We start from the raw sequence: 24,990 nt of genomic DNA, 5'->3' as shown, positions 1-24,990 counted from the left end.
GTGATCGTGTTGATCGCACAACGTGTAGGCTCTTCCTGAGGAACACATGCTCCCGGAGAAAGCGTTTTAAACGTAGTTTTTCGTGTTGTCCAACGCTTTGTAAGAGAAGCTGTCGTGTGGCTGGAAGAACAGAAGCAGGGGGTAGGTAACAACAGTAACTCCTAAGAGACCTAAGCTTTAGTGCGTATACCAACAGCACTCAGAAAGCTGTCTATTCTCTTTGGTGGCGTTGGCCCTGGCGAAAGCATGAGCAAACATTATGGCTACATATTGATGGCTCGATGAGTGATCGCTTATGCTGGCAGTTGCGCCACTTGACCACAAGAAAAACTGATCAATCCGTCGACAGTAACCAGTCGGAAAAGTTTGAGGTTGACATTCGCGAATATCTCGAAAATAATGTTATTGCAAAAAAAAAAAAAAAAAACGGTCTTGTGTTCGAAACGTTCTGACAGGAAAATTATTAAATGCACATATGCGTTCTTAAGTGCACATCTCAAGGTCAAGCTCAGTGTGTAATAATATATCTTCACTGTGAGGAATGGTATACTTTATGCTGCATGGTGGCTAGGTGCGGGAACATAAATATTTCACTAGCTTTATTCACATATTCGGCATCGAGATGGCCAGTACTGTAAGGTGTTGCCTGTAAAAAAAAGGTACGGTAGTGGAAAAATAGCGGCATAGTATTTGCGTTAGTACTTTTATTTGGTTGCGGTAGCGGTATCGCGTTACTTTTTTTTTTTCAAATTTGTAGCGACGCTAGTATTGCGTTACTTTTTGTGGAGTAGCGGGTAGCGGTATTCCGTTAGTTCGTTCGGTAGCGGGTGCAATACTGCACAGGACTGATCTTGATACAGAAGACGAAGTACTGTTCAACTTGAATAGTTCAGGCACATCTTACAGTTCAGTATTCCATATGGTCACTATGCCTTCTCCAACAGCGTGCTTTGGTACAGCTCCGGTCAAACTTAATAATAACACTGAAAAAAAATGTGGTCTCCTTCCCCAGCGCGATTGCAGCAACCCTTGGACCCATGAGGAAATCTTAATTGAACAAAATTATTCTGTTAGTTTAACACAAGGGTTTTGTTCACTTAATATTCCCGCAGTGTCCCAAGGGTAGCTGTTATTGAGCTGGGAAATGAGACCGCATTTTTTCCAGTGTTATTATTAAGGTTGACCGGAACTGTACCGTTCCTGCACTCTTAAAAATGAACTTCACCACATAGCGCGCTCATGGCCAACCATCATCCCGAATGACAACGTTCTCGCCCCTGATTTGTTGAAAACGGGAGGAGGAGCCTATTTTGTGCCATTATGCACGGCACAAAATAGGCTCCTCCTCTCGTTTACAACAAGTCTAGGGCGAGAACGTTGTCATTCGAGATGATGGTTGGCTAGGAGCGTGCTATGTGGTGAAGCTCATTTTTAAGAGTGTGGTCACCATTGGATTCACAAACGGGATCTCCCAGACATTTCTCCGAATTCGTAAAGGCTGTGTCCTTTGCCCTCCAAGCAGAGTTCCCTCTTACCCCACTCGGCCAGCTCCTGATGGGTGAAAGGGAGCCGCTTCTTCATTCCAGCAGTCAGCTCGTCTGCGTCTCTTTCCACTGCCACGCTTCATGCATCCAACTCGTGCGGCTCCAGCAGGTCGATATGACCAGGCGGTGTCTGAGGGCACTGTCCTTTTACGCTTTGCGTAATGAGTGTGCCGCTTATATAAAGGGTGTCTCGGATAAATATCCGGGCCAAATAATTCGCGAACCGGTGCACCAATCGAAGAGCTTTCTTTTTTTACAAGTATCTGTCTGATACCGCCTACAACCTGCGCACCGTGTGAATGAGTGGGAGGCGTTCATTATTTAAATAAAAAAAATCAAATGAGTTTCGTGAAAAAACGTAACTTCTAAAGCAGGGCGCCGTCGGCATTAAAATGGGTACTCCCCCGTTTGGGACCTTCAGTGAACACCTTTTAGAGAAAACTCTGCCATCAAAGAGGGTCATTTGTTGCAGTAATTAATTGGTTTCGGCTTACATATATATATTTTTGTCGCGGCCGATCGCTGTGGTGGTGGTGGTGATGTTGAAAGGGCTTGCCGTTGTCGGCCTCACGTATGTGGGCAACGTCACGACTGGCGCCCTGGGGAAATGTGCGTCCTGGGCCGACTTCTAGGGGAACTGTGCCGACATATGTCTGAAAGCGCCTGAGGAAAACCCAGGAAAAACCCCAGACAGCACAGCCGGCACCGGGATTCGAACCCAGGTACCTCCCAGTCTCGACGTGACATGGCTAGCACGCTAACCACTGAGCCACGGGAGCTGGAGCCACGCTGGAGCTGGAGCCACGGGAGCTGAGCCGATCGCTGTGAAGCGTAGAAGGACGCTCTTCCACTCCCATGCCCACCAATGAATTACGTCCTTACACCGATGAATTACGTCCCTTTGCACTCCGCCGCGACCAGCCGCGACAACAGTATGTAAACCGAAACCAATTAATTACTGCAACAAATGACCCGCTTTTGTGGCAGATTTTTCTCTAAATGGTCCCAAAAGGGGTGGTACCCATTCTAATGCTGACGGCGCCCTGCTTTAAAAGGTATGTTTTTTCACGAAACTCATTTGAATTTTTATTTAAATAAATAGCGCCTCCCACTCATTCACACGGTGCGCAGGTTGTAGGTGGTATCGGACAGATACTTGTAAAAAAGAAATCTCTTCGATTGGTGCACCCGTTCGCGAATTATTTAGCCCGGTGATTGAGACACCCGGTCTACATGCGTCCTCATGTCACCTCATGGGTATTTGTACCCTAGAAGGAGCATTCCTTCTGCGGCCATAACATCGAGACTATAGAATACCCGTGTTCCTCCATATATGTGCAAAAAATCACAGCAATTGTCAAATAAGCGGAGTATTTACATGGCGAAGGAACGGTTCCTAAGCAAAATTGTCACAAAGCGCTGGTGTCAGACTAGCCAGGGTCATATTAAGGGGTTCAACTGCGTACCACTTGTTACCGAGGAATGTGGGGGTGACTTCATTCGAGTATCAAAACACGAATTTTCTGAAGCAAGCAAAGAAGTATACTTTCCGTTGTACCTATACCATGCACATATGAGGCCGTGCTGAAAGTTATCGTCCTGACCTATACACTTCCAGATGTACGAACACGGTCTATCATCGTATAGACACAGTGAGTGAGACGACGAAGAAGAGAAGACAGAATCATGTCTACTATAGCGTATTGAATTTGGGGCCGCCTTAAAGTTCCTGGTCGTGCAGAAGAAAACTCCGAACGGAATGATGAGCGCATGACGCAAACATTAAGTGACGAGTGCCCATCAAATTCAACTGTGAAGATCTATTGTATTCTATTGAATTGTAAATTGAATGATGGCAGTTGAAGAAAAGGCACCATTGAAGTAGGATTCGAACCCACATCCTCTGATTGCTGGTCAGAGATGTTACCAGTTACACCATGCTATAGCTATACCCTCTCTTCGACGTAACAAGCCATCGCTAAACACGGGGACTACGCACTCACCCACTACACATTCTCTCTTACATTGTTGCCAGTCGCTCCCACATTCACATAGACGAATACACTCGTGTTCGTCTATAGTTCCAATTTTCTTGAGTGACTTGTCACGGTTCATGAAACTCTATGATTCTGAGATAAAACAACAGTTCATGGAATGGCGGCACTCGGGTTCGTCGACGCAGAAGACATTCAATACTCAGCGATCAGCGGGAAATGTCATGATCACGGTTTTCTGCGACAAGGTATTTTGATTACTGAGTATCCCTGTAGAAGGATGAAACAGTTAATGCAGCATACTACTGTAGCTTGCTCCGACGGTTAAAAGAGGCATTGGAAGAAAAAAGCGCGAAAAAGCGTTCCCCTTTTGCAGGACAATACACCGGCTCACGAAGCAGGCAAGACAATGCAGGTTCTGAAGGACTTGCGATTTGAACGCATTGAACATCCGCCGTACTCGCCGGATCTGGCCTCCATCGGATTGTTTTTTGTTTCCAAAAGCTGAAAAAACGTTTGAAAGGAAATATATTTTCGGAGGGCTCGGAAGTGATAGGAGCAGTCGAAGCATATTTCGGAGAGCACACTCCTAAAAATGAGCTTCACCGCATAGCACCTCCTAGCCAACCGTCATCTCGAATGATATCGTTATCTTCCCTGATTTGTTGAAAATGTGAGGCATATGCTTTTTGTGACACTTACGCTGTTCATAATTGTCACAAAAAAGGCGTACGCCTCCCGTTTTCAACAAATTAGGGCAGATAACGATATCATTCGAGATCATGGTTGGCTAAGAGCGTGCTGTGCAGTTTTTAAGAGAGCAGACGTCGGATTTCTTTTTTCAAAAGAAGCTCGAGGAACGATGTGCCGAATCCGTTGAACCTCGAATTGAATATGTCGAATTATACTAAAGGTTTATGACTCTAGACCGTGTCCTTCCTCGTCGGGCCTACAACCTCTCAGCACCCCCTCGCACGGCGCTGTACCTTATGATATTAAATATATTGCTATTACATCAAGGTCATATATAACGGTATTATAATAGATCGTGCGTATCCGCAGACCAGGTGGCGAACCACGCTGTGCACTGATATGTCAGTGGCGTAGCCAGAGGTGGTTTCGGTGGTTCAACCCCATCCCCCAAAATCGTAGGGTGCATGTGGGAGGGTGAAATCCTCCCCCTCATGTTAAGACCCCGTAGAACCCCTCCCGAAACATTTTCTTGGCTACGCTACTGATACCAATCTTTTGTTCCTCAATACTATACCTAAAAAATCCAGTAGGTGCCATTTACAGCTGCATGTACCGTTGGAACTTTCCAGTCAACACTCATTACTCTGAATTCCCGGCTGAAAAAACGGACACGCTCGGCTGAAAACCGAAACCGAAACTTCATCTGCCAAGCTAATCCGCCGAAATAATTTGAGCAGACGACGTCGACACCGCGCACGGTAGTGATTACTCGGAGAAATGATACGCATATCGAAAGGGAACAAGACACAAGATGGCGCTCCTTCTTGGTCTGGCCGGACGACCTCCTCCTCCTCCTCCTCCTCCTCCTCCTTGGTTAACTCCGCCCAATCGAAGATCCCGCCTTCGGAGTCGGGGAGTTTCCGAAACTGCGCTCTCTGCTCGTTGATTTATTTATTTACTTTATTTTTTTCTTCCGCGTCTCTCGTCGTCGTCGTCGTCTCTGCCGTTGCTGTCGTCTGCGTGATTATTCCTTCTTTCTGTTCGTGTGTGTTTATTATGCAGAGTCGCGTGGAACTTCAGTCCTTTTGGAGTCGCCAAGCGTTGTGCGGTTGCTGCATACATATAGCGTGCAACCCGTAATAAAAGCCTGCAAAACCGATTACTGCTCGGTTCTTTGTCGTTATGTGAGGATTTCGTTTCGGTTTGAGGTCGGGGTGCTGTCTTCTTTTTTTTTTTTTCTTCTTTTTTTTTTTTCTGCGGAATTTGGAGAGTTGCTTGACGCAGTCCGTAGCTTTTGAAATTTGTAAAGCGTCGATTTTTCCCTGCACAAGGCGCTGAAGCTTCAAACAAATTACCGTACAGTCTTACCGTCAGTTATTGAATTCGGTCTCTTGAATTTTGAATTGAATTCGGTCAACGCTCAAGAGAGGACAAACTCCATTATGGTGCATTTCGGGCACTGGGAAGGATTGCAAACTATTTAAATCCAGTTTTGCCGATTACATTGCATTCCACTGAGTGCAATGCACGAAAAGGGAATGAGCTGCGACAGTTTTACTTTGTTGTTGCAGGTTGCTAATGCGCCTAAACGAATGGTGAGATACGCGCAAACAGTGGATTATTGGTCACATATCGATTTTAAAAGGTTACAGTTCTTACTTCAATGGAGCGAAGAATGCCCGCGAAAGATACCGAAAATCGAACCTATAGATGAGTCTCACGCAGTCTCGAACACCGAATGATGATTACGGTATAGGAGGAAAAAGTATAGAGATATAGGTCCCGCTTAGCGTGAGGCTGGGTAGCGAATGGATCTATATCGCGCATACCATTCCCAACACAGCTCTGATCGTATATTAACAACAATAGATGATCACGATGATGATGAGATGGAGGTGTTTTACCGCGTATATTAAACGATACAACTAAACCTGCGATTTCCTGCAGACAATTCCACGTGGACTATCCCTTTAACCGCAGCACATGGCATTGCGCTCGCTCACCCGCGATATTGAGTCACCTTCAGGGTTCCCTTGTCGCAATAAGTCCTAAGCTGTGTGAGGCAATGAAGTATCTTGATGAACTCCGAGGAATTCTATATGCCCGTGAGAGACAGACAGCGCCGACAGTCTAATACGATAATGAGCCTGGCAGCAGACGAAGCAACCGCACCAATGGGATTATCCTCTAGTGGGATGTGCTAACCATTAAGTTATACTGGTCGTATTATTAGATCAGCGAGAATCCCCGGTGTTCCAAGGCGGAGGGAGAGCGAGTAAAATTTCACGGAATGGTCATTGACTGGTGGCCTTGAAATCTGCAGTTATTGCACAGTCAGCGCGTGTTGCCAGCAGACTTGTGCCCGTTACTCGAAAAAAGTAATTGATTACCGTTACTTCTACAGAAAAATGAATTGTTTACCGTTAACAACTACTCGACTCCCAAATGTAATTGAGTAACGAGTAGAAAAGTAACGCGTTATTCCGGTCGCTACTCTGCATTCATGCAAATTATACCCGTCTTTGTGTGCCTCGGAAAAGAAAAGGAAAAAAAGGGGGGAGGGGGGGGGGTCCAACAGCAGGAGAGCTGAAATAACACAAAAACAAAAACGCCTAGGACAAGTATACGTCTACTGTATTTATCGCACGGGAAGACGTTGACCCGGTTGTGGAAGAACATTGGGTGGAACTTCCCCCATGACTCACTAAACTTCCAAATCTTCAGGTACCACCACACTGTTGTAGGAAGAGATTAGGGAGAGAGACCCTGAAATTCCGCAACTTTATTATACAGTGACCTCCGCTTGATATAGTAGAACGGCTCAACAAAGGCTGACAGCACGAGGGGCTTGACTTGGGGTAGAACATCTTAAATATAAGTTAATTTCTGCCGGAAAAGTAATCAATTACTGAGTAATCGATTACTCAGAAAAGTAATTGATTACTCGAAAAATTACTCAAAAAGTAATTGATTACAAGTAACGCAAGTAGCAAGCAACGAGTACGAAAAACCATCCTTTCATTTTCACAATACCAGCGTCACGTTTAAGTGCGTCTAAAGAATACTTACAGAGAATAGTGGCAAGCATATGAGATAAAGTTCCAGAATTCAAATATATACCCGAAGATATTCCGTATTCCTCCGTGAACATACAACGCTCGTCGTTAGCGTTTCTTTTTCTTTTTTGTTCAAGTAACGTACATCACGTGTCTTATCTGTGTTGCCCGATGACTGACCGGGATAACCCTTATCGCACAATCGAACGCCAGCAGTATATACACAAACGCCAGCCTCGTATCTGTCCGTCTTCCAAAGGTCGCTCAGGAGAGAACCGTTTGTTATTGCTTCCACCACACAACGCTCCCAAATATCCCCCGGTCATGACCTCATCACCGATTTGGATATTGATCCATTCCATGACTTCGGTGCACATAGTCCAAATGAGAAATCATATTGTTCACGCATTATGCCCGATTCTTTTGCGTGCTGGGCGCCGTATGGCACGCATGTTTCACTATAATTTTGAACATGATGCATTCGCATGTCCCGGCATGTTGTGAATGGCGCATATAGAACTTGGCGCCAGAGGCAACAGTGCAGGAGAGTCAGAGTGCGAAAATCTCAGTGAACAAAAAACAAAGAGAATCACATGCAGGGCGTCAAAGAGACCCGTCAAAGAGACTGTATAGTGCATGTGGGTTGATTCTATCTCATTACGAACAAAGTCGTTATGACGGGTGGATGGGTGAGTGCACTGTGAGCTCTTTAGCCTATGTGCGTTTTTCTAAGTATTTTCTGCAGTAAACAGAAAAAAATATGGCGGGTCATATGGCAACGTGTCAGCCTGTATAGTGATCCCGAATCCACGGTTTCGAACCCTGTCGAGGATGCTGCCAACTTGGAGGCAGGGTACAAATTGCAGAGGCACGTCGCCTTCCGCGAGGGGTTGCCGTTGTTCATGATTACAACTATGTTGTGACTCGAGCCATCGATTAACCTCCGTGATGGTGATGTGATAACGAAAAAAAAAAAGTCGAACTGGCTACCCCAGTATACGCTTACAAACAGATGGGAGAGTTAAAATGATGTAGTTCAACATGTAGTTCAAAAGTTTCAAAAGTTGTAGTGCAAAGTTCAATGTCGGAATCGCTGGGGGCACACACAGCACACATTCAGCGAGTCATAGAATGTCCATAAGCCCGGTTGTATGTAGAAAAGCTTCAAGTGCCCTCAGCGCCTTGTCGGACGAGGGAGGACCTAACAGTTTCGCGATGTCGAAGGCTCGGGAGTCCGCACGAGAGAGACGCGCATCTAAAACCCTTCGAGCGTCAACGTATTTCCGACACCTGAGAAGGATGTGTTCTACGTCCTCTACAACGCCACACTCACATGCAGCTCGAAGAGTCTCGCTTTCCCAGTTTGAAGAGAAGACGTGCGCTGTGCGGTACATTGAGCCGTAGCCAGGACAGCCGTCGTTTGTCGCGCGAAGGAAGGTGGTACTCGAGGAAGCGTACCTTTGGATCGACCTTGTATACAGAGGAGAGTCCCGAGCAGATCCTGTTAGCCAGGAGGTGCTGCACATTTGTTGCTTGAGCTCGTTCAGCATTCGCCTCATATCACCTTTGGTGAAATAAATGGGCATCAGTTGGACGCGCCTGAGTTGAAGAGCCCGGCGTGCAGCAGGGTCCACAGCCTCGTTGCCTGCAATCCCACAGTGACTAGGGATCCACCGCATCTGCATATCAGGACATTTTAAAGCTGCGGCATGGTATGTATGCAAAACATCTTGTGCTGCCAGAGATCCCGCAGTAAACGTGGAAGCCGGTGTCTGTAACGCGCATTTTGAGTCTCTATAGGTGATCCTGCGAGCAACTGAAGATCGCGAGTGGATAAAACCTCGTGCCAAGAGGGCTCCATGAAGTTCAGCGGGCGAAGCAGAGGTGACGTGAGACAGCCGCAGCGCTCTTCCGATATTCGCCTCCGGGATAACAAACGCACACGAGGAGCCTCAGCCTGATGCCTCCGTGTATACCTACCTTCATTTCGAGCGTTCTTTAGTTTGACACTTTGGAATTCTATCTTCGTGGTAGTAGAAACGCAACAATACCTTCCGCGCATTATGGCCTTATGGCATTATGTGTTGGTTGTGTTAATGGCTTACAACCTTGTCTACGAAGCAGGGCACAGGCTTGTTCTCCAATGGGTTCCAGCCCATTGCGGTGTCGAAGGGAACGAACAAGCCGACAGCGCCGCAGAAGCAGCGCTCTCGTCTCGGAGACGGACGCGTTTTGCGCTGCTGAGAGGAGATCGTCGTTCCGTACTTCGACGCCTCGTGATCCCTCTGGCTCCCCGCCAATGGACCGCTGACATTCTCCCTACAGCCATGCTGAGCACAGTTGATCCAGCGTCCGCTTTCCGCATGCCTCGACATACCTCTCGTCAAGACGCCGCATTAGTGCATCGAATGCGCCTCGATGTGGCTTTTACATCGCAGCGACGTTACGGCTTGAGACAAGTTCACTCTCCCCAGTGCAGTCACTGCGGTGCTGTAGAAGATCTAGAGCATATTCTTCTCCATCGCCCACGCTATACCAACCTTCCAGAACCGTACCCTCCGGATCCCTTAACGACCTGGCCTCCCGCCCCCCCCCCTCTCTCTCACAAAATTGCTTGGTCCCTGGCCACATCCAGCCCACCGACGCTCTGTCCTCAAAGCTCTCTTCACCTTTCTGGATACCATATAGGACTTGGATCCTTATTGTGAAGGGGCTCATTATTTCAAATGGGGTAGAAACTCCTCACTCATCATCTCCTAATAAAGTTGTTGTTAGGTGCTCGTGCGCCATAAAAACTCCAATCATCATCATCATCACCAGCACCAACAACAATAATGCCTGCTTTTGTTTTGTCCCCGATAGCTTCTTCAGGCATATTGTTTCTATTGTTTCATATTGTTTCTATGGCCATCATGCCATCTAAGTACTATTTTCCCTAGTGATTTCCGGCATAGAGGGTTAAAAGAGGTTTTAGCGCTTTTAATCATGATTTCCAGCAAACCTTCCCGATGGATGAGGCTCATCTTAAAACATGTATTAACCTCCCGTGTCTGCTGACTAATCCCTATATGCTTACGACATTACATCGCTCATAGCGCCAGTTGCTTCGTGACGACGAAGTGAAGGAGATTTTAAACAGTTACGCGGATAATGCGATAGTTTTTTCTTGAGCTATCCGCGATCACTGTTCAACTGTCCAAAAGATGTCGCCCCATCCTGGATGATCTTAGATGATCTCCCCTCCGTCAGTCGCTCGATGTCAATCGCCTCGACGGATCAGAGCAATTGACGCGATCAATTACCTTTAACGCCGTAACGTGATTATATAATAGATTTTATAGTCGTCGCGTAAGCCACCATCCCTGCCATCCATCTTTTCACGAGGCCACACAGCGTCGCCACCTCGTGGGAGAATAAAGAAAACCCCCAATATAAAAAGTGCACTGTCGTAAAGATAGTAAAAGATGAAGGGAGGAGATGCTGGGAGCCGATAAAGACGACATCATTCCGAATTCAATGAGCGCACCGACAGCCAGATAAGCGTGGCACCCGACACTGCTATTTACTTTTTGTCGTCTCACTCTCTGTTGTGCTATACCATTTTTATCATTTTGACTACTTTTTTTTTTTTTTCTTCGGACGCAGCCTAACATATGAGGCGCACATGTAGGGAGAAAGGTGGACAGTCTGGTCAGCGCCAAGGAACGTGTAAGATCGTGGTGCGTGCATGACCCTAGAATTATTTATCACGATTTTATTTCTTCCATGCATATTTGTCTCGAATGTCCGCGAGTAATAAACAGCCGGTACAAACCAAACGTTCGCTCACGTCCAAAGCTCGCGTCACGTACGCTCACAGCCAAAGTTGTTTCGCGGTGCTCACGCACTTTTTTTTTAAAAATATATAGTTTCTTTGATCATGGTCACATTCACGGGTTCCGTCGAACAAAGCAACTTGAGCACCACTGTTTTACGTGAATTTATTTCGTTAAATTACCGCTTTGATTTATTTATTGTGATTTCCAAACCCCCCCTCGTGCAGCGCTCTCGGCAGATAGCCTACGAGAGAATGACAATATAACGTAGATGCAATGCAAGCGAGCTGCTGGATGAACTCCATAATGCAGAAAGCCTGATGTGACTTCACCCAAAGGTTTTCTTCATTATAGAGCCTACAACAGCATCCTTTTCTTTCTCTTCCGATAAGTAACGCACTATAAACAATACATGGTCCACGCCAGGGATGGGCATAAATACACTTTTTGGGTATTTAAATATAAATACAAAATACTACATGTTTTCATGTATTTAAATACTGCCTATAAATACTTTATGATGAAAGTAATTAAATACAAAATATAAATACATTAAGACAGTATTTAAATACTGTAACTACTTCCGTAAATACTTTGAGGCGTCTAGGCACATTATTCTTTTAAATTAGTGTAACATCTAACCAAGATACCTTTCATTGCTGGAGGCTAACAATGTGGAACTCGAGAGAAGCACACAAATACGGGAGGATGAGATATGTGTATTTAAGTGGTATTTTAAATATAAATACGCCTAAAACGGTATTTAAATATAAATATAAGTACATTTTTCTTGCCTATATTTAAATACATATTTTAAATACACGTATTTATATTTTAAATATTATTTTAAATACAATGTATTTAAATACTGCCCATCCCTGGTCCACGCAGTCTCATTATTTGAGCTCGTATACGTACGCATAAAGTCCACGCGCAACCCCAAAGCAAGTGTCACGTTACATAGACGACAAAAGGGGTAGCTTTACCTGAGGTAGTCTCTCTTGCAGTAGGTCTTCCCGTCGCGCACGAAGCACGTGCAAGTCTCGTCTAGGAACTGTAGGCAGTGGGCGCACTTGAGACAAGCCGCGTGCCATTCCAGGTCGGGGGCGACGCGTAGCAGGTACTGGTCTCTGATGGGACCCCCGCAGCCGACGCACACTCCACGACGTCTGCCACACGACGGGGACTTGCCGTCGCCGAGCGCAAGGCCACCTCCAGTTGGCGACGTTACGCACACTGCACATACATACACAAAAAAAAAGTTGTATCTGTATGCCAATCAGGGGGCATGAGTCACACTGCGCGATTAGAAAAAGGCCGTTCGTGAGCAAAATCCTCTGGGAAGAGTGAGCATATATGTTGACGGCAGATGCGTTAAATTTGCTAGCTCTTGTGGCAGCGTATATAGGGCTGTTGCAGTGAAGTTTGCACAGCGCCATTTCGGGCCCAAACGGCCACAGATCCCAACAGTAGGTCGTTTCATCAGCGTGTTTTGCATGGTATTTCAAACGGTATGGTGCCAAGGAGGCTACAAGACCTGTAGGAAATCCACAGAAAAAGTGGTGCTTCTTCAAAAGTGCGAACAACTCGAGTCTGTGTGTTTGAAAGTGCCGCGTCGTCTGCTAAGAGACCGCGTGTTGCACAATTTGGGGCGCTGACCACAGGGGTGACACAAACCCGCCATTGTTGTAACTACCCTCAAGCGGGTGCTTTTGGCAAAACTGCCATCTTGTCCTGGTCGCACGTCATAGAAAACGTCATTTTGAGGTCATGTGACTTTGTTTACATGTCGTTTTGCCGCTTACCGACATATTTTCGCCGTCATAACACCAAGAGATGACCGTATTTTGCCAGCGTAAACTATCTGGTGCTTCTTCCGCAACATGGTAGCCCATTTCACCTTAGTTTAAGTACATCGCATCGGCTCGGTAAGTCTTAACGCGCGGTCGTCATCACACCTTTGGAAGTTGTCAACAATACGAGGCTTTATGTGTAAAACTGCGCGTTTTATTGCGAGATTATCGGATAAAAATAGTTACCGTGATCGAAAAACATTCAAAACGTCGTCCAGAAACAACAACCGCATTGTTTACAAACGGTTTGGCCGCCGATCGCGGGCGCCGCCATCTTTAAGGTCACGTGTGCCTCGGCGTTTGCTGTGACGTGCGACCAGGACCTGTCCAGGATGCATTGCGTTCGCCCAGCACGCTTTCGTCTACGGAGCAATACATTGGATGCCACCCCTGTGGCGCTGACGTTGCTGCTCACTCGCGCCACCTGGCCCAGAGAAACAGGTCTATGGTGCTCACACAGTGCCACATGCCATTTTCCTTCGTTTTCTCATTTTGTGATAACGAGTCATTAGAGAGTTTTAGTGTATACCTGTCATGGGCTCCCGGTACAGCCGGTATTGACGTCATCGCTGGAGTGCGTATTGCCGCGAAAGAAATACCGGGCGATTGTCGGCCGGTTTTAGTACACTGTTGGCAACGTCAGCGTCAAGTTACCGTACCTATACCGGAACAATCTCATCTGTGGATTGGATGCGGTTCGGGCGGTAGCTTATACTGGGCTCCCGGCAGCAGCTTCTACCGACGAAATCCCATCTCGCGTCGCCACGCTCCAACTCCGCCGAGCAACATAGAAACTCCCATCTGCAGCGTTGCAAGTCAGTGGCGCGTACAGCCAGAGAAATGTTTGGCTAAGCCACTGTTGCCGGTAGGAACGGAACGGTAATTTTAATTGGTGCTCGTTGACATTTTCTGCTTGCGTGTATCTGGTTTGGCATTCAGTTAATCAGAATGCTTATCGTGAAACAGCTCAGTGGTTTACCCATAATTTCGTCCCTGTGGGTACCGCGGCGTGGGGGTGGGGTGGGGGGAGGACATCACTACTCCCTCGCATTTTTACGGTCTTCGAATAAATATTGCGTAATCTCACAAAATTTTAGGGTGTCTCTCCCAGATTTTCGGGGGTGTTACGGGGGGCTCTAGACAAATCACTGAAACACCTTGTCCTATGCGGTATGCTGTCTCCTACGCCTATCGTTTGCATGGTCTTGCGACACATGAGTACAATAATACGGTTCTACGTGGGGGATTTCCGTTACCACGTGCCTTTTACTCTATTATTACGGGGTTATCAATCTCATTATTGCACTAGTTGGCACCTGTACTGGCCATAAAATTACGAGCACTCCTTGTAGATGGAGGCGGCCAGCGGTATGTTCAGCGACAGCGTCGCGGCGCACTAAAGCCAAGTGTCATACCGGGCTCCCGGTAGCGGTATAGGTACTAATAAAATAGAATAAAGTGACGCGTATAAGGAACGTTGACCATGAGAGGGAGGCTAGCGGTGAGATCCTGCCGGTACACACGCAGTCGAAATGAGAATCCCGTAATTCGAGCATTATTTTCTCATCATCTCCTATACGAAACGTCTGTTGGATAATGACCGGCCAGTGTCATCCCAATGTTTTTCTTTCTTTTTTTTTTCTTTTCTTCTTTCTGATTAGCATGCAGCCACTTTCCGACGAAGGAAGGCTACGCCCACAGGGACGACAGGTTTTCTCGCTACACGGAGAGAGTTCCTCAATCCGCGTAGTAAAAAAGGTTTTACAGCAAGTGTACACGAAGAGCACGCCCTTAAAGAAAAGTTTACTCGTCAAGTGCATGCACAGACACTTCTGCACTCGCACGTACAGGTACCTCCGTGGTGGACAACGGCTTAGCTTTTTTCTCTCTGTATATAGGTTAACTAATCTCGAAAGGTACTACACCACTAACTGGGCCTTCTATAAACCATGATCCAAAAATTCTTCCTGGGTATAGGGCTGCAAAAGACAAAATGCGAAGATGCACGCAACATGACGTTCCATCACCGCGGAGCGTCCGATGCAATCTTAGGAATCAGGGTTTCCCGTTCGATCAATGAGGCTTGTGCAGTGACGTCATGTTTGGTCACGTGACATTGGAAAACATGGTGCCGTACCGGAGTCACAGTAGGAGGGCATGCCGCGAGTGGTTGCGGTGTGCGTGCAATTGCGAGAAAAAAAAAACTGCTGCCGCATTCGGTCCTCAGAAAGACGCCTGTGACGCGTTCCCTTGTCACGTGGCTCCAAGGCGCGCAAAGGCTACGCGTGACGTCACGTGCACAAGCCTCAATGTCACAAGCCTACTGTGACTCCGGAAGAGAAGGTTGTGAGGACTATACCAGTGACGAGTTTCGGTCTATACGGTTATGCAGGAGTGTTACTAACAAGCACTCTATCGACTAGGCAGCGCTAGTGGTCCGTTTCCTGACATGCGGTATATGTGGACAAGAAGAGGAGACCGCGGAGCATGGCCCTGGCCCTGGACCGAGCCTTTTTGTCCTAGGAGGCCGCCTGAAGACCGTCACCGCGGAGTGATGTTCTGCCAGGCACCCGATCCACCTAATCTAATCGAAACTCTGTGTGTTGTGTTGTGCTCTGCGTCCTCCTTGACCAGCTCATGATCATCACTGCGGAATGAACTGCTGCCTGGAACATCATCTAACCTAATCTCATCTAACCTCATCCTCATCTAATCATCTGCGTCATCCTCCTGCGTTAGTCGTGACGTTGCCCGTTACAAGCGTAGCCGACCGCGATGAGCAGTTTCACCACCACTGAGCATGTCATATTGGCATGCAAAGGTATTCGTCCGACGCAAGTTGACGTGACCTTATGGGAAGCACCGGTTTTCCGAAACGATAGGGACGAAGTTAACTTTAAAACAGTATAAAATACAGACTAAATGAATGGCGGCACATAGGAATAATGTAGTTAATTCCAATGCAAACACCGGCACAGTTCTGATCATGAAGTTCTGAAGTAATTTCAATCTCAGTAATGTGTCAATTCTAGGCTAGGTGGCGCAAGCTACCGCCCGTTCCAAAGGGAAAAGCCAAAGTATCCATCCATCCATCCACTGATTTTTATTCGTTTCTCAACCTGGAGAATCTTCCAGGGCACCCGTAAATGTAATCTAATGAACCGACATTCACACACAGGCTACGCTGTGCATACTGCATCATGCATATGAGCTGTGTGCAGGGTTCCCAGATTTGGCTACTTTGCTCTCTGACTGTCGTGGTGTCGAAATTTGGGCAATGGCGACTTGGCTATTTTCTGGCTACTTTTGTGGATACTTCTTCGCGTTACATTTGAGACTCTTGTAAGCTCGGGATAATTTTCATCGTGCACCGCATAATGCCAATGTGGCCTTCGCGTTAACCATAATTCATCCTCTAATATTCACCTCTGTGAAGTGGGGTAGGGTCCTGTGGCTACCACGGGGAAACATCCCATGTCATCATCACTTCTCCTTCATTTATTGTTGTTGTTGTTTTTGTTGCTGTTCTCCTGTTTCCTCTGACGATTGGAATTCTCCCAGTCGGTACGATGTCCCTCGGACTGTCTTGTTTGTGTGCTGCGATTTTCGCACTCGTTAAAGATATTATGCCTGCATACCACTGGCTACATAAAAGGGAAACTGGCTACGTTTGACTACTTTCTCGTGGTGCGTTGGGGACTTTTCAGGATTTTGCCCTGGCAACCCTGACTGCGTGCAACCTAGGGGTGGGAACTTAGTTGAAAGTTTGGACTGGATAGCACTCGAAAACAAAAGCGGAAAAGCGTGAAGCTGACCTGCAGTATAGACTAACTAAATATAAAAGCCTACAGCAGGATACCAGAAATACATTGATTATTATTCTCCTAGCAATCAAGGTTTTTCTCTCTTTCTCCTCTTTTTCCTTTTTTTGTTGACTTGAGTCAATCAATTACTGTTTTGTATACAGAATAGACCTTTGTTTCTTCATCATCATAAATGACATAATGACGGCATCAGAACGAAGCGCCTTGTACCACAGCAAATATATATCTGCAAAATGAAGTGTACACGCTAGATACAATATCAGACGCAAGACAGCGACGTTATCTCGGTCCGACGGCACACACCGAACACCGATATAGAACGCACCCTTGCAGACGATCGATCCCTATATACGATGCCATTTCCTCTCGTCTGTCCATCTTTATCTTATCGGAGGATGTTTGCACTCGATTTGGCAACCTTCATATTCTGCAAGGTGTGCCGTCCTGCGTTACCGAGGTTCGGGTTGGGCAATACGATTGGATGAGGCCGGTAGAACACAAAAGAAACGTGCGTTCTACAACCCAGTATGCAAACATTACGGTTGCGCATGCAGATAAGGATATGTGCGGCTAAAATGTATTGTCATTTTATTTTACCGGAACTGTCGGAGGATCTCTGCGTTGTGGTATCTTCGTGATTATGTGGAGGTGTGCTGTTTATTTTTGAATAGAGTAACAGGTTAATCTCGTTATCTTGTCCTATCAGATAGCTCGGGTTGTATCGCGTTAGTTACACATTCCGGATAGGGCTATCACAGATATAACAAATATAACAGATATATAACACAGATATAACAGAAATAACTCTTTAATTAGGAGCTTTTGGGCAAAAGTAAGATATCTCACTTTTGTCCGAAAGCCCCTAATTAAAGAGGTAATTAATTTAGGTAATTAGTAGTACAGTATATAGTTGTATACTTTTTTCGGCTTCATACTTTGATGGGCATATAATCCATGTGCAAAAACGGTACATATGCTGCTCTCATAGATTTTTTAAAATAAAAATCTGTAAAACAATATAAAAACTACACCGCGTGTAATCTCTTTGGGTCGTAGTTATGTTTGACGACGCACGTCTTCCTAGTTAAATGTAAAATGAATATATTATAAAGCTAATTTTCAGCACCCCAGATGCTGTTCTTAGCTTGAGCACGATAGATGAGTAAATTTAAAAAGAAATATGGAGAAATTGAATTCGGCACTATCTTGTGACGTATATAGCATGAATTATTTGTGATATAATTGATGTAGGCAAAGCTTAGAAAGAAGTTGCCTCATACTAATCTCATAAGACACAGTATACCATAGATTTTTCCTGCACAATATTGTCTGTGTTAAAGGGACACCAAAGTGCACATATTTCTCCTCGCGGATGAAAGATCCCGTTACCGTGACACCAACCCAAAAAGAACGAAATTCATCGGTTGCGTCGTAAGTGGTTTATGAGCGAAAGAAACCACACTCTACGCTTTCCCTCTTCTTCTCAAGAAGGCCGACAATGGAGAGCAGGCTCTCATTGGTCTCCCCAAACGATTTGACCAATCATCGCGAGACCGTTTGTGGTAACCAATCCGAGGCCTCTCCACATTCCCGCGCTTCTTGAGAAGAAGATGGAAAGCTTAAATTGCGGTTTCTTTCGCTCATAAATCACTTACTACGAATGTTTGTACTTTAATGAATAATGAATGCACGAAAGTGGTTGCGGAAAACTTTCCATGCTGCATGTATCCCCAGTTCATCACATCGGATCAAATAACAAGTTATTCACGTTCCAGCAGCTTGTTCCACAATCGACCGATAACGCCCGGTCTTATCTGCACGCCATTGTTCGAGGAATGTATCCTTCTGTCACAGTGTTCGCTGGTCAGAGAATGTATATATATCTAAAGCCTCGTTACTGATAAAACAGCATAAATGTGGGCGAGCTGGTGGAGGAGTTCTATACTGTAAAAAAGCCCGAATTTGGGAAAAAAAGCCTCGCCGAAAATAGGGAACGAGCAAAAGTAGGCATATATAATACGATCTATAGTGGTATTGTTCAAGACAGTGTCGATCGGATGATATGAATGGTAACCGTACGTAGTGTATCTAGATACCGTGTGTCAAATTTGTAGTGGTACTTAACAAAACCAGATTATTATTCCATCAATCAAGCATAATTGTGTCCTCAAAACCTGGCACCCTCAGTAACATGCAGAAACAAATTTTTATGTGTACTGCACCATAAAAGAAACGAAAAGCATGCCCATATCTGACTTTTGCAATAAAACCGCGTGACATTCTTACAACACCACAATTATTGTCCTCTTCGGAATTATCGTTTTTGTCGATACCAGCCATTATCAATATCGGTTCCAGTTTCTAGTTACGAAGAGCCATACAATTCCCACTTCGAAGAAATCGAATGATCGATTGTCACTCTTGCCCTCATCCTGACAGAAATCCAGGTAGTTCTCTCGGCCTGTACACTCTAGACGACATTCAACTCTATGGGTTCCAGGTTTTTTCGTTCTGAAGCATCTACACTGAACACCTGCGTAGCTACACACGCACAAAAAAGTAGTACCCCTCTTGAAGAGTGTCGTCTGGGCGCGCATGGGCCAATCGGCTTACGGGCAGAGGCTATAAAAACGAGCTCTCTCCTTAAACCAACAGGCCCATTGTCTGATCCACCCCACTCTCCTGAGGATTTTCTCGGATCATTTCACCGAATTAATTCCAGACGGTTGGACGCTTTGGGGATCGGGAAGCTCTCTCAAGATGGCGGCGTCGCATTTCAAGTGTGTCTGCTCGCTTCCGCCTCGGTTTTTTCGGTACGCGTTTCGAAGCAGACGACAAAAGTAGCGCTTCTGCTGTGTGTCTGTCTTTCGAGAGAGTTGACGCCTGGTCGTTCAAGCTCGCCTATGTGCGTACGAAATAGACTGCCGCTTCTTTTATGTCGGCTGCGAAGCAACGTGTAGCGGACAATTTCTGTTCCTGTTGTCCGTTTTTGTTTGTTTCGTCCTTTTCGGGTTGTAGCGCGGGCGAAATCCTGTTTGTCGCCTGTTGTGGGCTTTGTCGTCTGCTACATCACACGCATGACGTACCGAACCGAATAATGCGGTTTCATGGAAGACACGGTTGAACACAACATTTCTTTAAGGTATTTGTACACGTATTTTTATTGCGCTATAGGGTGATGGCAACAGTGTTACTGCGAACACTTTCGTGTAGCCATGTTGTGTGTCTATCTGTTAACTTCGTACTGTTTGAGCACAGAAGGATATGAAAAAGCTACGCTGTTCGCAATATCCATGGATGTTATGCTCCATTCCAATACTTTCAAGTACATACGAGTAAGATGCAAACAAGATCACTTTTTATACATTTTGTTATTGACTTAATGTTGCAATTCTTCGTTAAATACCCAGTTTTGTTCGACCTTCCCTCCTCGTAACCCACCATGTACGAGAATGCGCAAAGACTCTTGGTAGATCGATAAGTAAACTTGCACTTTTTAAAAAACGACGAAGAAATAAGAAAGCACAACACAGCGTTACATTTTCGCGTAAATTTTATATTACTGACCGGTTCTAATCTCGCTGTCCAATATAAAAGTATAAGTGGTTTCTCTCATCACTCATCCTCCTATTCAAATATTTTGTGCTATAATTATATTACGCTATCACTAATAATAAATAAACGTGATAACGCAAACGTGATTTTTAAATAAGGATGACGTAGTAAAATTCAGAAAGTAGCCGACAAACAACAAAAATTAGGCCCAACAGGAAACACATTCAGCGAGACAGCAACGCATATAGAGGTATACACAGTATCAGAAAGTGTATCCCTAAATATAAGCTCAAATAAAGTTTTTATTTTGCGTTCTTACGTAGAGGGTGTAACCGGGCAATGCTTTCAGTCGCACGCGAGTCGTATGTGGAGCATCAGAAGCAGCTCCATTTGAATATCAAATTTTTCTCCCATGGCGGTCCTTCCTGCTACTGCGGAGGAAATTCTGCAGGGGCCGAATGTCGCTTTTTTCTTCTTCTTTTTGGCTTCATATATGCGTATGCATCCTTGTTTATGACGAGGACGTCGTAAAAGGGGACATTTCATACGCGAGATAATAAAATGAGCTTTGCAGCTCACCGGCTGGAACGGAGACGTTTTTCCCCTTCGTTCTGTGGTTTTATAAAGCTTTATGTCTGACTTATGAACGTCCTTATGCTTTATGGGGCTTAAAATGCTTTACGAATATTATTTAATATAAAACCATTAAACAAATCATCGAGCATAGTGAACCGCGTGAGTTGAGTTGCGAGTTTGAGTTTGATTCCAGAAAAAAAAGAAAGAAACGGAAGCTATTGAATTCGTCACCTGACGAATTCTGCTACTCACAGAAAGGAAATGAAATGAAATGAAAGGGGGGAATGGGGAGGATAAAAATAGAAAAACATCACCTCTCCCGGTCACCGAACTGAGATATGGAATCTGAGTTGCGTTGCGTTTTTGGACACGCGGATCAGGTTCCTGGTATTTACTTCTGGATAAATTAAAAGTGAAGCACGTAATTTAGTTTCATGTAATTCGGGGTTTTACGTCGCGAGACAACTATGATCATAAGCGAAGCCGCAGTTAATTGTGGATTAATGTTGGCCACCGAAAGGTTCGCTAAACCGTCCCTGAAATCCACACGAGCAACACGACACAACGTGTTTAACTGTCTTCGCTGAGGATGGTGTGCCAAAGCAATACCAAATTTTGGGCAGCCCCGAACCCGCAAACATGGGGTTGATAAGCGTTGAAAAGTTTGAAAAGCCATTTATAAGCGTCCACAAATACGTTTCCAACAGATTCAACGAGGCATATTGTGAGACCAAAGCAGCGGTGAAGGTTCTCACAACATCTCAAAATCTATAAAAATGCAAATGGAAAATTAATTTTATACAGACGGCACACATATGTGCACGCTTTAATGTGCACGGCCCAAGAAGTTCCCAAGTTTCACATGCAAGTGATTTACAGTAGCCACATGTATGCATTTGTTCTCATGTGAGGGCTAATAGCTTTTTTTTTTTTTTCACCTATCCTATAAGTAATAAGGCTAGGGTTCCGCGTTTTCGGTTTTAATCGAAAAACACCGAAAAACATACGCCGGGTAAATTTTCCCTCATTCGGTTTTAATCGGAAAACACCGAATACAGAGGGACATTCCAGGACACGACAGAGATAAATTGCTGCACATGCCCAGCAAGTTGTTGACGTAGATCAGAAAATCATGCAGAAATACGATGGTTGTGAAGAATGTCCGTTTACGTTTTAGATAGCCGTAAAACACCACCGCAGCGAACAACGCCATGTTGAATGAGCGTCGTTCGGAATTTACATAGTGATTTCTATTCGACGGTAACTGTCGGGTAAATCGTGTACACGCCAGGAAAAACATCGAAAAAAAAACGCCGATTTCGTGAAAATCAATAAACACCGAAAGACATACGCCGAATCCACCCAAAAATAAAAACCGAAAACGCGGAACCCTAGACTAATAACCTGTCTCGTAACCTTTTTGTTTTTCCTTTCTCCTTCCTTTTCTTTTTCGTTTTCCCCTTCCCTTCCCCCCACCCTTTTTCCTTTTTTTTTTCGGAATAGCAAGCCGGCTCTTTGCATGGCTAAATACCTTTCCTTTCTTTTTTTCTTAATAAACATATCCCCCCCCCCCCCCGTCTCGTACCTTCGTCGTTGTTGTTCTTTGTGCATTGAACGAGGTTGTCGCTTGCTGCTCCAAGTCTCGTCATGTCTCTCTCTTTCCCCATATTCCTAAAGCATAGGGACATCGGCAGCCAGCGTCTAGATTCAAAGATTCCAAGTCACGTAACGCCATTCTTGGATGAGTCACTGTCGCGACAGTTTGAAGTGTGTATTAAACGCATTCAATGGGAGAACGTGGAGAATGCAGTTTGGATATTGAGCGAACTGTGATGGGAGCGCTGGCCTCGCCGTTGACCGCCATTACATAAATGAGTCTCCTTTCCTCCTCTCTCGCGACGTCATTCGACATCAGAAGGTCTGACACTCACGTGACAGTTTGAAGGACGAGGAAATACAATGTATACCATGTTGGAAATTCATTTAGTCTTCGATGTCGACGGTTGATTGATTCGAGTCCATATGGTATAGGCAGAACCCACAAATCATCAAAGTTGAAGAAGTAGGCTGGGTGGCACTGTTTTGAAATCGCAGCGATACACGATGAAAATATTATTTCTGACTATTTCTATGGGTATTGCGCAATTATAAACGTACTCGTATACGTATCGCCCCTGGCGATGAAACTCGTCCCCAATCATCGTCATTAAAATTAAGTTGTTGTTGTTGTTGTTATTGTAACGCGGTCATATGAGGAATACGGATCGATTAATGAGAAGAGAATGAATGAAAATATGAGATCAGATCATTATAAGAGCGAGCTGTTGTGAGTATTGGCTTAGACAGCATATCCCTTAGACTGGGGGTTTCCTTAGAAAAACTAGGCGCCATGGAAGGAAGCTTACCTTGCAAACAGTACATGGCGCTAAACTCCTGCTCCGAATACAATCAACGACATAACAATCTTTCTGTTAATAAACATTTATTGCCAATTTTTCTGAGCGTTCCTTCGAGCCCACGTGCTTTAGGGGTGATGCGCCGATTACACGCCAGCGAACACTAGTCGAGACAATAGAACGGGTGACAGACGTCGGCAGTTGGCAACACGGGAACACCTCACCTGTTATAACATCGCCTCCTCCTTCATTAAGTTGTGTTGCAGGATAGAGAATGTTTTTCGCTCATACAGAAGGAAGTGATAACGGCAAAAAACAAAAGGCAAAAGCAGTTTCAAACATGTTCTGCCAACCACTTTTATTTTCATTTCGAAAGCAACATTTTCCGATTGGAAATCCAGTAGCGAACTCGGCTTCTGAGCCAAGGTATCTTGCATCGGATGCTCTGCTCCGAGTGTTTATTATTACTATTTTTAAGCTTGCGTGGGGTGGCACGTGCATACATGATGGACATTTGTACACGTCAACAACAACGACAGATAAATTAATTATGATGAATGGGGAAATTCGCTACGTGAGGTGCGGCCCACTACACTACCCCAGCACGTAAAATTCTCCCGCAATTGCCGAAAAAAATCCACGGTGTCCTTTCACCATTGAAATCCGCTGCCTATCTTTACGAAACAGCTTCGATGATTGAAATGTTTTTTTATCGCGATTTACGTAAGCATTACGTCATTATAAAAGTACCTGCGCGTATTATTGGAAGACGGCAGTATATGTAGAATACGGATCGATCAGAGAGGCATTTTCCAAACAATGTCCAATATTGGCGAAAGCTTTGCAAACCGTAAGAAGCGCACAAAGTTTCTTTTCTCTCTCGCTCTCTTTTTACGTCGTTTGGTGGTGGCTCTGTTCTTTCAGTATTTCTCCAGATTCTTCTTTTTTTTTTTTTTTAGAAAGTCGGGACGGAGACGTTCTAAATTGTGCATCGTTTCGCTAACGGAAGGTCACAGGCGCTATAGCAAACCAACGAGAAATTGACGAATACACGGCCAGAACATTCCCATCGAAATGCGGTATATTCGGAAAAACCTACATGTTGAACTCAATTATCATCTCTGTTCGTCTCTGGACATCATCCTTTTGCGTTTTCATCATCTCATCATCAGATTGAACTTTCTGTATTAAGTGTACTGGGGTAGCCAGTTTGACTTCGTCGAAACTTACATCCCCATTTTTTTCTTTATTCACATCACATCACATCACATCGGAAAAAGTCAGAATTTCCAAGGCGTCAGACATGAATTGCCAAAAAGTGCCGCTTGAGGTGACAGATAACGCGCCCGAGTCCCCGAAACTCCGTCTAATGTAACAGTACAAAGCAACCTCGCTTACTATACGGAAGGCGGAAAAATATTGCTGCGGCATCAAAGTGCGCTACATAGGAGCGGCGTGTGCGGAATACACGGTGCGGACCACCTACCGTGCCTGGGGTCAGGCCGGTGTCTTTTAAAGAGCCATTTTCATGCACCCGGCGAGCGGGCGAAATATGTCTCGAGCCTTGTGTGAAACCGACAGTGGGATATCATTATATTCCATTGTCCGCTACAGCGGGAGCAGTTCATGCGCGGTTTCGATATGGGCTTCAGCCTTCAGGACCAGCGTTGTCGCGTTGCCATGG

At 45.3% G+C, this 24,990-nt stretch overlaps 1 protein-coding gene across 1 annotated transcript in view; it reads right to left on the bottom strand.

The window, feature by feature from the left end:
- The window catches only part of LOC135389069 (insulin gene enhancer protein ISL-1-like), an 82,191-nt gene that overhangs the window by 42,703 nt on the left and 14,498 nt on the right, over nucleotides 1–24,990 (bottom strand). The window contains exon 2 of the mRNA XM_064619034.1: nucleotides 12,089–12,338. Coding sequence (XP_064475104.1) covers nucleotides 12,089–12,338 — 250 coding nt within the window. The remainder of the gene's footprint in view (nucleotides 1–12,088; nucleotides 12,339–24,990) is intronic.

This window comes from Ornithodoros turicata, chromosome 3 (assembly GCF_037126465.1).
Source record: "Ornithodoros turicata isolate Travis chromosome 3, ASM3712646v1, whole genome shotgun sequence".
Taxonomy (NCBI): domain Eukaryota; kingdom Metazoa; phylum Arthropoda; class Arachnida; order Ixodida; family Argasidae; genus Ornithodoros; species Ornithodoros turicata.
The sequence above is the reverse complement of the archived record's forward strand: the minus strand, read 5'-3'. Positions and strand labels throughout refer to the sequence as shown.